Consider the following 15293-nt stretch of genomic DNA (forward strand, 5'->3'; position numbering starts at 1 on the left):
GAACATCGCCCAAGTATCATACAAAAATAATAATAAATGTAAATGTTTTAATTCTCAATGGAATAAAGAATCATTGGAACTGGCTACAACTCCGAATGGACAGTTATCTATTTCTGGTCTGTATCCGTTTCACACGTGTTCATTCATAAGTCCATTTCCACATCAATATGCAATTAATTTTTTTAAACCACATGAAAATTTGCATTACCTTGAACATATTTTTCTCCAAAATATGCATTTTGTGTGCATCTTACTCTAAAATACACATTTTGGTATATATGTTAACACATTTTTATATGCACTTTGGTACATTTTGGAGCCAAAAACTGTATTGCAAAGTTAAGAGTAGTTTGAAAATTGAAGGATAACTCCATTCCAATCTATGTATTAGTCCAGGAAGTGCAAATCCATTTTTTTTTATTTTTTTTGCTTAAAATGTGGAGCAAACAAAATTCTTGAGCATCTCGAACTACAACCAGTCATCTGCAAATCTGTATGTTTCTGCTTTATTATTTAGCCATTTAATGCGTTTTCACTGCTACTTAAAAGAACAACAACAACCCATAAATAGTAGAATATTTCTTATCATCTGTCATGGGGTGTGGATCCTGATGCTTCCCCATTTGACCTTCAGAAGCTCGTGTACCCCGTCCACTCCCCAGGCTCCATCCACTGGAGGCTAGCAGGGATGGGAATCCCAGCTGTAAATTATCAGAGATAACTGTGTGGGATTCCCCTACACACCACTCCCCTCCCCAATACGGTGGGCAAGCCTCACGCTAAGGGGAATCCCTGCTATTATCTCCCATCGCTGATTTTAGTTTTGGAATTGCATGAGGCACAGTGTCATTCCAATTGCTTTTCTAAATCTTTAAATCAGGAGTGAGGAAATCCCCCCCCCCCACAGACAAACCTTTTATACCCTACCCATTTTGCTTTCCTCTGTGCAGAGGGGCATGGAGAAAATAACTCAGCTGGTGCTTAAAGGAAGAGCTCTTCCAAGCATCAGCAGAGTCCTTGGCTTTGTGAACTGGTCATCATCCCCCCTGTTATCACTGATTAAAGCAGTTCACAAAGCCAGGGTCTCAGCAGCTGAGTTCTTTTCTCCATGCAGAAAAGATGCACAGACCTGCATGCCTCTCTCTGCATAGAGGAAGCAAAATACAGTACATGGAAAGGGACAGGATTATGTCAGCAAGGGGAAGGGGCATCACAGCAGAGCCCTGCCCCCACTGACATCCGGCCCACCAGGTTGGTCTGGGAGGGAATTTCCTTACTTTTGATTTAAATATTTAGGAAATCCTGAAAAGCAGAGTTGGAAAGATTTTAGGAACTTCTGAAAAGCACAGTTGGCATGTCCCATACGTTCAGCTGTGCCACATGCAATTCCAAAAATAAAAGCTAGCAGATTGTGCAATTGAGTTTAGAGTTGGATTGGATCAATAGTAGCTTATCTTGGATATAAGATCTAGGTAACAATCAAACAGAAAGATACTTGAGTTGCTTAGCAGAATCCAATGCAACAAACCCATACCACACACCCATCAAAATGAAACTGTTGTTTACCAACACAGATTCCTTTTAACCATCATTCAACCCCAATTGACATTTATATACCTGGAGTGCTTTTGCATTCAGAGAAAACCTGTAGATTACTTTTCACATTTATTCCTGGCAAATTGCTGATTATCTCTTCTGGAAAGTCAGTCTGTGTCGAAGATGTAACAGTACATCTAGAATTAGCAGCACTGGCAGCATTATTGTTGCTGGTTGCGTTGACTTGCACTTGATTGATTTCTTTGATTACTTGCTCATATGAAGGTGGCTACAAAACAAAAAATGTTATACGAAATTTGACATGACACAGTGTATTTACAACTGAACGTACATAAACCTCTTCCATGTCCTGAGTGCTGATGACAATAAATCCCGATACTGCAATTATATCACTACACTATAGTGCCTGCATTAAAATTAAACTCAACCAAAGAGGAAAACTTGTGCTTCCTCACCTCAGCTGGAACAAGCTCATTTGTTCTCCAAGAAGCCTGGGTGTGAGATGATTGAAACACTAGCCCTTGCTGAGGGACATGATTTCCACCAGGAAACCAGGAAGATGGCCCAAGAGGTTCAGCTGCAACTATCGTGATTTCAGGGCGTCTGAAAGAAACAATAGAAAAACACCAAAGTTAAACTCATGGTTACTGAATTTTGGAGAACCAGGACAGCTAAAGACTTCCTTATTTTGACTTATATTTTGTGTAGATCTTCAAACAAGACGCTGGGCCTCTCTGAACTCAATCTACTTTATCTCATTCTGCAAAACACCAGAACTCCACAGATATAAACAGGATCATTGATAGCCATGTGTTTCTGTCCTTTGACATTTGGATGGCCTTTTTTTTTTTACCATGCATCTAGAAAAGGCAATAGCAGTCCCAAAATTTTTAGAATTTTTGCAATACACACAGAAACTTGTCCAAAGCCATACATTGTCATAGTTAAGGACATCTGTTGCTATTGTATGTGGAGAACACTGTGGTGGCCAGTCTCTACCAATGGAGAACCTAATGGGTGATTTCAGTGCATCTCTTTACATATAGATACACACTGGATTCATACATGTGTGCATGCACATTGGAGCCCGACAATCTTCTGGCTATTCATCCGCTAATAAACCTTCAGTCAATAATGATGAGAAGTTCACTATTTCAAACTAACTTAAGTGGACTGATTGAGAGTACAGGATGAAAACAGGTAGAATATGTTAAAATACCATGTAGTCTAAATTAACAGATTAATGAATATGGCAAAACAACAGATTTATTATGGATAGTACAAAATTCTGGTACTTTGAAGTATTAGTTGACTGAAAGGGTAGCTCCTATTATGAGCTCATTAAGCAGAAAATGAGTGTACTCTCTCTAAAGTCTAACAAGATCTATGGTAACAATTCAGAAATCTCAAATTGTAATTGCATTTTCATGTCAGGACATACAGGGGAAATGGACTTTAAAGACCATTTTAAATAGAAAGAACTGAATGGAAACACTGTTTTTAGACATGTGAGCAGGAGACAGAAAGAGAGAGTCGTAACTGAAAAGAAAAGTAATAGAAGAAAAGGTTAAATAACACACAATCTAGACATGTAAATGGAGATTATTGATCCCTTCAATACTTTCACACTTGCAAATGAAAAGGATGGATGAAAGGCTGTTCTTCCACAATCTTTTTAATGCATGCTTGGAAAGTGGCAGATTTAGATACAGGTGGGATTCTTCCTGGTTAATTCCAGGTTATTAGTCTGGAACAAAAAAATGGAAAAGCATGCATAAGGAACTAGCCAACAGGCTTTGAGCTGTGGGAAATTTTAAAATAACTCAGCTTAGGAAAAAGGACCAGCTCTTTTCTTATTGAGGCATTCTTTCTGTTAATTTGGCCCAGTGTGTACTCTATTATATGAAGGATGGGATTTAAAATAAATTTTACAAGGCAAACAAATTTTAAGAACATAAGAAGAGCCATGCTGGATCAGGCCAAGGGTCCAACTACTCCAGTACTCTGTTTACACATTAGTCAACCAGCTGTCAACCAGGAACCCGAAAGCAGAACACAAGCAAAACAGCATCCTGCCACCCATGTTCCCCAGCACCTGGTGTATAGGCCTTCTGCCACTGTTACTGGAGGTAACACATAGCCATCAGGACTACTAACCACTGAGAACCTTCTCCTCGAGGAATTTATCTAACCCCCTTATAAAACCATCTAAATTAGTGGCAATCACTACTTCTTGTGGTAGTGAATTCCATAGTTTAATAATGTGCTGTCCCGAATCTCCCACCAATGAGCTTCATGGAATGGCCCCAGGTTCTAGTATTTTAGGAGAGGGAGAAATATCTTATCATTGGAGAAAGAGGGAGACAGAGAAAACATGAACACAAATAAAAACAAGACCAGATGACAATGACAACAGGATTAGATGTAAACCCTCAAACTAGTTGAACTATGTATGAATAGCAATGATCGCATCATACCTTCTCTCTCTTTGCTGTTCACTGTGGCCAGATGTCCGAGAAGCTAGTTTTTAAAAAAGGCAAACAGTTAAATTTGGACTAGTGCTAATGTAAGGTTGATATTTCAGTTCCCAAATTCTTGCCTAAATCATTGGAAATAAATCTTCTATTGGTGAAATCTGATTATTAGCTAAATCATTCATTAACAACTTTGATCATTACATTAAACACAGGGGGTGTTTCTTAAAGTTAATTCTTGAGATTTAATTTTTGAATGGCATCTCTTTATAATAGGACTTAAAGAAACTTCACAAGTCATACTTTGTGGGTCAAAAACTCAAGATACAAGGGATACATTCGAAATTGCTTTGTAACATAACATTAAAATATAATTAAATAAACCATGGGTTAGTGTTATGTAAGACTAAGAACCAGGTTTGGGGACTCCTATCAGCGCAAGAATTGTATGTGATCTTTGGACTTCATCAGAACATCGCTTCTATATTTTAATGGGCTTTTTCAAGCACACAGACTTATATTTTAATATTGTGTTACGAAGCAATTTGGGATGAATCTCTTTTATGGCTTAAATAAGTCATGGTTTTGTTGAATTTGGAGTGTCAAATTCTGGGTTGTCATGATGTGCAAACAAAGCCAACTTTACAAACAATTGTTTGTTAACCATGACCAAACCAGAAAGAGAACCTACAGTTTGTTGTCAGATGTAAACTGTTGTTAAACCACAGGTTGTTGTTACATGTGAACCTAGAACCATGGGTTATTTATGGGTTGTTTGCCAGGCTATAAAGGTGGCAGGGAAAAGTGGTAAAAAAAATCCCACACAAAAATCAGCCACTCTACATGCCAGTACTACAGTGCCACAAAGGCACTTGGGATATAGGGATAGGAACAGGTGAAGGAAGAGGCAAACAAACAACCGAGGGATTGAGAAAACAAACCATGGTTTGTTTGATCGTCTATCAAACAAATCCTGGGTTGGGCAATAAACCATGGCTTAATTAAACTGTGGGTTAGAGTTATGTGCAAACCTGGTCTAAATGTGCAAATGTATGCCAATGGAGGTGCTTCTACCATTGAAATTATTGGGTCAGCCCTTTAAATTAGGTATCTCTCCATGTAGCTCAGCTTTCTTAATGCTTATATTTTAATCCAGACTTGTAAACTAAAACATGTGTGGGGCAGGGCAGGCAGTCTATCCACTTGCCCTGATGCCTGTCAAGCTCTCAAAAGACAAGGAGGAAGCTGGCATGGGCACTTCCAATTAGCAGTACACTGATTCCAACTGTAGCCCTAGAAGACCTTAGACACTATTATTAAACTATTATGTTGATGTTAGGCAGTTATGTTTTTAATGTATTTTTATTAAGCAAAAGGAGTCCACTACAGAGTCAACTCAGTATATTTTTATTAGCATTATTAAAATTTTATTTGAATCTAACCTTTTGCATTTGTCTAATATAATTAAAACAATAAGCAATTAACCAGGAGGAACATTCTTGCAGCTGTATGATTTAGAGAGAAAGCCTTGTTTTCTTGTGCAGAAGTAAAGTACCCTAATTACGCCATTGTAGATTCACAGCAGAAATTGGTAAAGCACCAGCTGGGAAAGGGCAGCAGAAACATACCTCTTCCACGGGGCATATTTGATGTGCACTATTCATGAGTGCTGAAGGAAAAAAAGAAGGGGTTACAGTAGAGAAAGAGAAAGGTGGAGGAAAAAAAGAATAAACCATGCTAATAGTAAAGAACTACTAGATTTCCATGGTTAGTCACACAAAGATATCACAGTATCTTTCCCCCATGAGGTATGCTCCAGCAATTGTTTTAAATGCCTATTTTTTTAAAAGAACAAATTCAATTTTTGCCTTTTTGTTAAAAAAATATATGCAGCAGCTTAATGTTTCTTTTAACAGAAGAATTTTTCAGCCTCCGTTCAGCTTGCTTTAGAAGACTCCAGCAAAATGTGGCTATTGCTGTGTGTGTAAGTGGAATTTGTTTCTACTACTGACAAGTGCCATATTCTGCAGCCCATACAACATGCAAATGATGTTTACATTTTATCTGCAATTGCAACACGATCAGTCTAGCTTTTTGTTTTAGTAGGTATCCATTTTCTGATAGATCTCCGGATTTTCCTCTTGTTGGCCTTTTCTGTCAAGGAGACATTTCTGGATTTAGTTAAAGATTTAAGCACATTCCTTTTATGCTGTGCTTCAGCCTTATACTCTTGTATTTGTAAAGCAGAAGTTTTCTCCTTTTTGTCCAGAAGCAGACAGGGCCAGGGCCAGTCTATTTTGCGCCCTAGGCAGATGAGCGGCTTCCAGCCGGGCGCGCCGTTCCGAAGCCGCCCCCCCACCCCAGCGTCCTGGCTTCAAAGCCAGCGCCCAGCTGGAAGAAGCTCCTGGCTTTGCCAGGACGCTGGGGTTGGGGGGCGGCTTCAGAACGGCGCGCCCAGAATAGAAGGCACTGATGTCGAGTGAGTGATAAAATCTAGTTGCTGTTGTTTATGCGTCTTAAAAGCAGGACAATTCCTTTGTGACTCAACATGGCAAAAGTTTCTACCCAACGTGCTCAAATCAGTACTGAATCTGCTCTCAGAAAACTGGCCAAGATCCAGAAAGCACTGTGTACAGGCACAAATAATTTCGGCCTGGTTCAGACAACATGCTAAACCATGCTCCTTAACCACAAAATGGTTTATGGAATGCATTAAGGTTAATACATTCCCTTAACCATTTTGTGGTTAAGCAGCATGGTTTAGCGTGTTGTCTTATTGCAAAGCAAGGCCCTCTTATTGCAAAGCACGGGGTTGACAGTTTTCCTCTCTGACTTCAGCTCTTTGTGCTGTATTGAACCCCACAGTGGAGAGTTCCTTGACCTTCAGGAGCAGTTTTTGCAGTAGGAGAAGGGGCTGCAATAGGTAGAGCCTCCAGGAAAGGCTTCCTAGCCACTGTTTCTATAGTCACTTTATGAATAATGGCTGTGTCTAGCATATATACTCTCTGACTCATTGACCTTATCTCTGCAATCCTTGGCATGTTACTTTAAATTATAGATTGCCCGTTCAATAGGCCTGTTCTCTTGTCAACTCAGTATGAGTCTTGAGCATGCTCCCTTCTCCTCTTTGTAAGGATAAAGTAAACAGAGAGCTGTACACAGTATCTCTCAAACCATTTGATCCAAAATATCCCTATTCCTTCTACAGCTAGATCAGGTAGCCATGATACTATGTTCAAATACAGTGTACAATAGTTATCACACTGTTTAGTTATTTTCTAAACTAGAAATCTTGATATTTATCTTCTATAAATGTATAAATGTACAAGATGTGAATATTTTAGTTGTTTTGATATCCAATTTGTAGGTAAAACATATTCACTCCACCTACCTACTGAGCACTCACGGGGGTTGAAAGAACACAGAAGAATGTTGGGGGAAATTTACTTTGATATGGAAATAGTCAATGGAAATACACTTGTGAAACATGCAAAATATTGTTAGTAAAAGGCAACAAAAATATTTAATGTAACAAATAAACAGTCTGAAGGGGGAATGAGAACCCCACAAGCATGAACTTTAGCTTGTTGGGAAGAACAAAGAAGAGCTGATATAAAGAATGGGAGAGTTTGGAATCAGTGCTCAAAATGGGGGTTAAAAGGAAGTGGAATAGTTTCATTTCAATTAGGTCAAGCCTCGATTTAGCCTGTGGTCCATTTATCACCATTATAACTGTTCAAGTATTTACTAATAAGCCTGAATTAGGACATTCACATTTTGAAATAATACGTTCAAAGTGGGTTTTGGTGCCACTCCACTTCTTTTCAATGGATGCAACAATGGAATAAGTGCTATTTCCATCTGCTATCCTTGCCCAGGCCAGAGCTGTTTGTGTAGCTGGGCAATGCAGGCCCATGGAAAGTGCCTTGCTTCTCTCCCTCTGCTAAGCTCCCACACTGATTTTGTATTCTAACCAGTGAAGTAGAATGGGGTGGTATGCAGAAAATTGGCGCTAGAGAGAGAGAGAGGGAGGAAGCAGAGGCACTACACAGCCAAAAAGGCCCTTGGATGTACAGCTTTCTCTTCCTCCAGAGCTGAAGTCCAGACTCGAGGCCTCAGTTTTTGTAGGAAGAGAAGCTGGCTCTGCAATTGCTTGCTTCTGCAGTGCTGCTTCACAAACAGTTTTATCCTGTGTCAAGTGTCACAACCTTGCTGCAATCCTGCTATGTGACATCCTGTCATGGTTTTAAATCCATTCATGAAAAGAAGTGGGAAGTGAGATGGCATCCCATCCCACTGTGAGCATTGGAAGGTTACCAAATTGGCTGTCAGCATGGCGAAAGACACATGGCCTTTTCCATGGGCCTGCATAGCCCCATTGCTACCCAGCCCTTCCATCTTCGACTCCAGCAGCAGCGTGCCACACTGCATGGGAGCAACAGATGGATCTTTCACTGGCTTGTTTTAACTTATTTGTATTTGCATTCTTTCATTGGGCTGGCTCAGACTTAACGGTGAGGAACATTTTGGGAGGCTTAATATTGATAGTTGTTCTTGGTTAAATGAAGTCATTGTTAATCAGCTTGACTATTTCTGTTGGAGAAGAAAGGAGAAATATAAACATAATAAATAAAATATTTCTAAAATGATCTGGTCTTATAGTTTTCTCATTTAAACCGTTAGGGAAAGCTTGATCTGGATCAGGTAGATTCAGGTTGAAGTTAAGTTTATATACAATTCACCTAATTTGGATGCAATTCTCATGAAATCTATTAAGAGTGTTGCTGTTGACTAGTACAAGAAGCAGGCTCAGCTCATATATAATGATAGATACTGGAATCTGATATGCATATAAGCATAAAGTGCAGGTACGTTTTGCAACCCAAAACAGCTTATCAGAAACTACAAGACATGGCTTAAAACACTCCAAAGTAAATGCATTTGCAGTCTGCTTAATGAAGCTATAAACATTTGTATAATCACATTTTTGTGCTCATAAAAGGGAAACACCTGCCCAAAGGTAGACAAAACAATCTGAAAGGGTACTTACTTCTCTTGATTGCTGCTTTAATGGATGACAGCGGGCCTTGGCTTAAAAAAATAATGGAGAAAGCATCAGTACCCATTGTCCAAAAAGCAAAAGTCAAAACAGATCACATTTACTCTAAAAATATAAGGCAGCCGCCCATGAACACGACCTTTTACATTATCCTTTTCATAACTAAGTAAAATTTCTGTTCCTATAAAAGTTAGTCTTTAGTAGTTAAATATCCACCCACAATGTTATGAAAACAAGGACATTACAAAGTTGAAGCACTTGAAGTTTAACTGCCATTAAAAAAAAAAGTAGGACTATTTGGTCTATCAAAGTTCAGATTGGCCTTCTGGAGAAATATGTAATGTGAATACAGTAACACTGCATACACACACACACACAAATAGGACTAACAACCCCTTTAACATGCTCAAAAATGTATTTCATTTCCTCTATATCTCTCTTAAGGCCAGATATAGCATTATGAAAGTGGTATGAAAGTGGTATATGGAGGCAGGATCTACACTACTGCTTTATAGCGGTATTGAAGTGCACTGACAACTGTGGGGCCCCATTGACACATGCCATATACCGCTTCCATACTGGCTCTCTTTCTCCTGCAATACCTCCATTTAGTCATGGCTTGATTTCTTCAGCAATCAGGATTCCATAATCTGAAATTCTGGGTTCAAAAAACTAGGGAAAATGCTGAGAAATCATTGTACAATGCCAAAATTAGATGAGTTTTATCTCTTTCTGATAATCTTAACAAGCATCTCCCCTATGAGGGAAGGTTACATCAACTGGGATTGTTTAACTTGGAAAAAAGGAGGCTAAGGGGAGACATGATAGAGGCGTACAAAATTCTGCATGGTATGGAGAATGTGGACAGGGAGACATTTTTCTCCCTCTCTCAAAATACTAGAACCAGGGGACATCCCATGAGCTGATTGGTAGGAGATGCAGAACAAATAAAAGGAAGTACTTCTTCAAACAGTGCATAGTTAAATGATGGAACTCACTAACACAGGATGTAGTGATGGCTACCAATTTGCATGCCTTTAAAAGGGGGTTGGATAAATTCCTGGAGGAAAAGGCTATCAATAGCTTCTAGCCCTGATGGTTGTGTGCTATCTCCAGTAAGCCTGTGTGCACCAGTTTCTGGGGAATATGGGTGGGCTATATAAATAAATAATAATAAAATAATAATAGTACTGGACTAGATGGACCCTTGGTCTGATCCAGCATGGCTCTTCTTATGTTCTTAAGTGTTCATTAGTTCATAGACATTTTTCAGCTGCATTTACATTTTACATTTACTACTTCCTTAAAAAGTCATTCCCTTAATGGGAAATTTTAGAAATAAACAGTAAATGGAAAATGTAGTGTTTATGGTATCTGTAAAAATGCACTACTCTTTCCAATAATAGGCTACACTTTTATTACATTTTTCCTACAATTGTCCCACAGTTGGGTGTGGTGCTAAGTGAAAATTCACTCCAATCTCCTCGATGCACTGAGGTATACAAATGGTTTTTTCCGGGACCAAAGATCACAGACTGACCAAATCTGCCGATGCAGCGCCATAGGACAATTACAGGGATTGTCTCTGCTTACAGGAAAATGTATAGGCAGCCTTACAACCCAATCCTCAGACCTGATGCTCCATGAAACTAGAGTTTTGAATAGGGCATATTGACTGCTGCTTCAGTGCAATAGCACAAAACAAGACATTATGCTCAGATGGGATGCTTTCTGTGCTAGCAATTCACTTTTTATAACCCCACTCCATCCCCAAAAAACCTATGCATACAAAATATTATGGGTTGTGATTTGTTTTGTTTTTACGGTGACTTCTATAGCCACTGTAAAACATTAGCACATTATCAGTAGGACACCTGGATGTATTCCCAAAGCCTGTAGCAGGGTGAGGACACTGGGTTCTATCCGCCTTCAGTTGCTTGGAGGAAAAAAGGCAGGATATAAATGTAATAAATAAATAAATAAATATCCCTGGAAAATGGTATAGCTGAAAGTATTTCCAAATTCCATTCCGTACTGTGGATAACAAGGAACAATGGAATGTGGCAGGGATAAACAGACTCCAGCCACATTTACACATCACACTAAGCCACCTTGAGAATAAGCTATACAGCATGGGTTGTTCATGGAATAATCCACAATGCATGTGTGTGTTTGTGTGCGTTGGGCTCAATATCTCCTTCCAAACTGTCTTAAAGATCTTCTAAAAGCATAGATAGCCATGTTAGTCCATTGGGGGGAAATCCACAGTAAGGCCATAAACAAGCCATTGGTCCAAGTTCGGACATCACACACACAACCTACGAATGAGCTGGTTGTGGATTGTGGAGTAAAAGCGGAAGTGGTGGGCACACTGCTTGCTTTTCATCCACAGTGTGACCTCTCTCATACACAACAACTATGGTTTATTTAACTGATGAGTTGTCATTACATGAAAGCCAGGCCTTTAAGTGACAGCTTTCCTTTGCAAAAGCAGCATTGGTTCAAGTTTCATAATCATATGTAAAGAATTACAGGTATATTTCACTAGTTGTATTGAAAATCACCTGAGAAGGAGGCCTCTTCAGGTAATAAGACTAAGCTTATAATTACATTGTGCTTATGCTACTGAAGTCTCACCAAGAACAGTTCAAGCATTAGAAAGGTTAGCCATTGTTAGGCCGCTAACCGTTTTGCAACAAATTTATTTATTTATTATATTTCTATACCGCCCAATAGCTGGAGCTCTCTGGGCGGTTCACAAAAAATGACTAACAAATGGTTAGTCATTGTGTTTAACCCGTGGTTATGTAGCCATTGTTACAAAATGGTTCATATGACATGCTAACTCATGGTTCCCACGACATGCTAAGCCATAACGTTTAGCTCAATGTGGTTAACCATCGTGGCTTAGCGTGTCATCTGAGCAGGGTTGCTATCATCTCCTCCACTTACTAAGTGAGGGACTTTGGATGACTATACGCAGCCAACATGTTCAGAGGCATCTTGCTAGGCAACAATACTGGGACCTTCTGTACTGCTTGAAAGTTTCTGAGAAACATCTGGTTCGCCACTGTGAGAAAACGGAATGCTGGAGCTGGACTAGATAGTTCTGACATTTAGACATCTTCTCAAGACCCACATGCTTTCCCAGAAGCATGACCCAGACAGCTATGGTCTGTAGTACATAGTATACTGTGTGGTTTTACAGCTGATACCTTCATGGAAAGTGGCATATTTGGATGGACAGATAGATAGATGATAGAGTTTCGATGTACCATATTTAGGTATTCTATTAAGAAAGGAGAGGGTGACTATGGTCTCTGGGCTCTGCTATTGCTTTGAAAAGATTCCTGGCCTGAAGCCCTGATACCAATAATATAATGGAGTGCTGGGACACTTTGATTATTGGGGGCAGTGATGTCATCTGCCACCCTGCCCAGGATTCCCTGTTCCCTAGGAGCTTAGTTGCATTTTCACAATAATTGGGGAGGAAATGGATTCTCCTAGAAACAATATACTCCTAGAAACAATCTACTGTTATGAGCTATCCCTCTTGTAATGGATTATACAGTTGTTGATACTGCTCAGCATAACCGCCTGCCTGCATTTTTGGACTCTCCTTGGGGGCATGGCTATGGGGACTATCATGATGAGTGCCTGCACTTCAAAATTTACCATTACACTACTGCCTGATACACAAGTAGTCGTAGGTGGGAACAAAGCATGGACACCTTACTTATTGGGAAGGGGAGGTTGAGAAATTAAGAAAAAGAATGCATTTTTGTAAGGAACTGCTAGAATGGACAAACTGACTTTTTGTGGAGATTGATATTCTTGGATTGCACAGTATTCTTGCAAAAGTGGTGAGGTGAAGCTTAATTCCTAAAAAGAGAGGTGCTGAGGCTCATAACTGCATGGAAAATCATGCCATAGGTCCTGTCACAATAAACTGCAATTGTCCAGTAGTGACAAAGTATATGTTGCACATGCACAATAGCACTTTTGTTCAGACCAACCAAAGCACCTACAGTAAGTTCAGGGGTGATTATGGGGGTTGACTGTGCTTTGCTGTGGGCTCTGGGGCTGCATGTGGTTTGCCATGTTCATTCTGTTCATCTCCTGAATCTAAGACAAGCCTCTAGGACAACCATAATTTCAAAGCCAGATATGGAAGAAGTAAGCACATGTCCATCTTTCAGCTCCAAGAATGGGAATGCTGAGTGAGGAGATTCTTTGAAAATTTACTGCTATGTCTAAACAGATCTTCAGTCACAGCACCAGCCTCCCCAAGATCTCCAGATGAGAAAGAAGACAATAAAAATACTCTCCTTTCTCTGCCTTACCTCTGCACCCCCACAAGTTTCTCATGGGCTTGTAATTTAATTACTATAAATTAAAACTTCATATCTAAGCTTGCACAGATATAAGCCATACTCCATGTCCTTTTCAGTGTGGGATTCAGTTTTTATTTTCTTTGCTCCATGAAGTAGGGAGGCCATTGGTGACACAAGACCCCCAAACAGTCATAGACCGTAAGGGCACCACATCTCCTGAACAAGTGAGACACAATTAAAGAGCTTTTAACTTCCTGCACCTCTCCCCAGGCTGAAGAGCAATCAAGCTTGTGGCTTTTTTATATTCTTCACTCACAAACTTCAAAACACAGGAGAAGTTTCTTTAAAACCTACTCCAAATGTGAACAGAAGAAGGTCTGTCTGAGGCTTTCTCTTTTCAGCAGGTCAGCTGTTCACTGTGGCCTGGACTATAAATGCAGCAGAAAAGAGGTCATACAATTCTGAAGTGGAGGAATCAAATGGGTCACTTCAGAATAAAAGTACAGATTGCATTTTTGAATGCTCCTTTACCCAATCATCATCATCATCATCATCATCATCACACATCTCATTGCAAGTAGAAAACCAGCACAACGGGGATCAGACTGTGTTAGAACGTGACGTGCTAAGCTTTTTGCTTTCCTCTTGCAGAGAGGCTTTCTTTTCTTTTTATGTAGAAGAGCTTCATAAAGAGTATCCCCCACTTTTGGTTTGAAATGGTACAATCTACTTTACCACCTCAGGATTCTACCATATTGTGCTGCATAGGTAGAGCACACCCTGAGATGCAGACAAAGGGATCCTTAACCCCCAATGCCAACAGCACACATGCTTTGCCATAATTCTTCCCTCGTGTACCTCAGCTGCTGACTCCCAAAAAGTCTGTCAAAACATCTGTTGGTGTTCACTCTGTAAGGGCGGAGGGTGTGTGAGTTATACTGTCCTTTGACCTTGTTGGCTTCTAGAGGAATGAGTCATTTGGTGGTTATTCTGGCTCTTCAGCTCTTGCTCAATGCAAAACGTGACACCAGTTAAACATTAGTTTGCTAGTCAGGGTCTTAAGTGTTTTGCACTCTGTCCTCCACCAGGGTGTTTTCACTGAATACCAATATTTCTATGAGTGTACATAATGCTGCATTATTCTGCAATCTACCCAGATTAGTTTAGCTCTTAAACACTAGTTCTCGCAGAAGGGTTGATTAGTTGGGGTTTCAACATAATATTAAAAAGCTCATATAAATCACAAACCCTCACTCATTTCAGCATTGTGAAATAATAACAGTAATCAGTGGAATAAAAGCTTTAAATTAAGACATCACGTGTTATACACTGACATCACTACGAAAGCAAAGGATGCCTGCGTACGTCAATAGACCCATCTCAGAAACCATAACATCATGGACAAATCTAGCGTTTCCCATACTTTAAGCATAATAGCAGAGCGGGGGGGGGGGGGGGAACAAAATATTTTTAACAATGGAGAGATCTCTGACATCATAAAACACTGATGAATTTATTATGGTATAAGCTTTTGTGAGCCAGGGATCAACTCAAGGTTACCTATATCTACAGGCCTAACATTGAAAAACAAACATTTTTCCACCTTCTCTCTGAACTTATAAAGAGATAGAGGCTCTGTTGTTTTTGACACAAATAACTGGAATTTGTCACTATAGATACTTTTAAGACAAACAGGTCTTTACAAAAGAAAATATAACTTTCTGCACAATAGCAGCTTGTTCTAAATAGTTGCTGACTCAGTTGAGTTACACCCTTTATGACATTAGAAATGGAAACTCGTAAGAGTGGCCTTTGAAGAATATTGAGTGGAACATGCATTCGGAATTAGTATAATACAACCACACCTCC

General features: G+C 39.6%; 1 protein-coding gene across 2 annotated transcripts in view; it reads right to left on the reverse strand.

Moving 5' to 3' along the window:
• SH3D19 (SH3 domain containing 19) overlaps positions 1–15293 on the reverse strand; it is a 75911-nt gene that overhangs the window by 34196 nt on the left and 26422 nt on the right. For both annotated transcript variants that reach the window (XM_063136015.1, XM_063136016.1), the window contains exons 3-6: positions 9082–9122; positions 4035–4077; positions 2013–2160; positions 1618–1825 (exon numbers count right to left, since the gene is read on the reverse strand). In XM_063136015.1, the coding sequence (XP_062992085.1) occupies positions 1618–1825; positions 2013–2160; positions 4035–4077; positions 9082–9122 (440 nt within the window). The remainder of the gene's footprint in view (positions 1–1617; positions 1826–2012; positions 2161–4034; positions 4078–9081; positions 9123–15293) is intronic.

The sequence above is a fragment of the Elgaria multicarinata genome, chromosome 10 (assembly GCF_023053635.1).
Source record: "Elgaria multicarinata webbii isolate HBS135686 ecotype San Diego chromosome 10, rElgMul1.1.pri, whole genome shotgun sequence".
NCBI classification, from domain to species: Eukaryota; Metazoa; Chordata; class Lepidosauria; order Squamata; family Anguidae; genus Elgaria; species Elgaria multicarinata.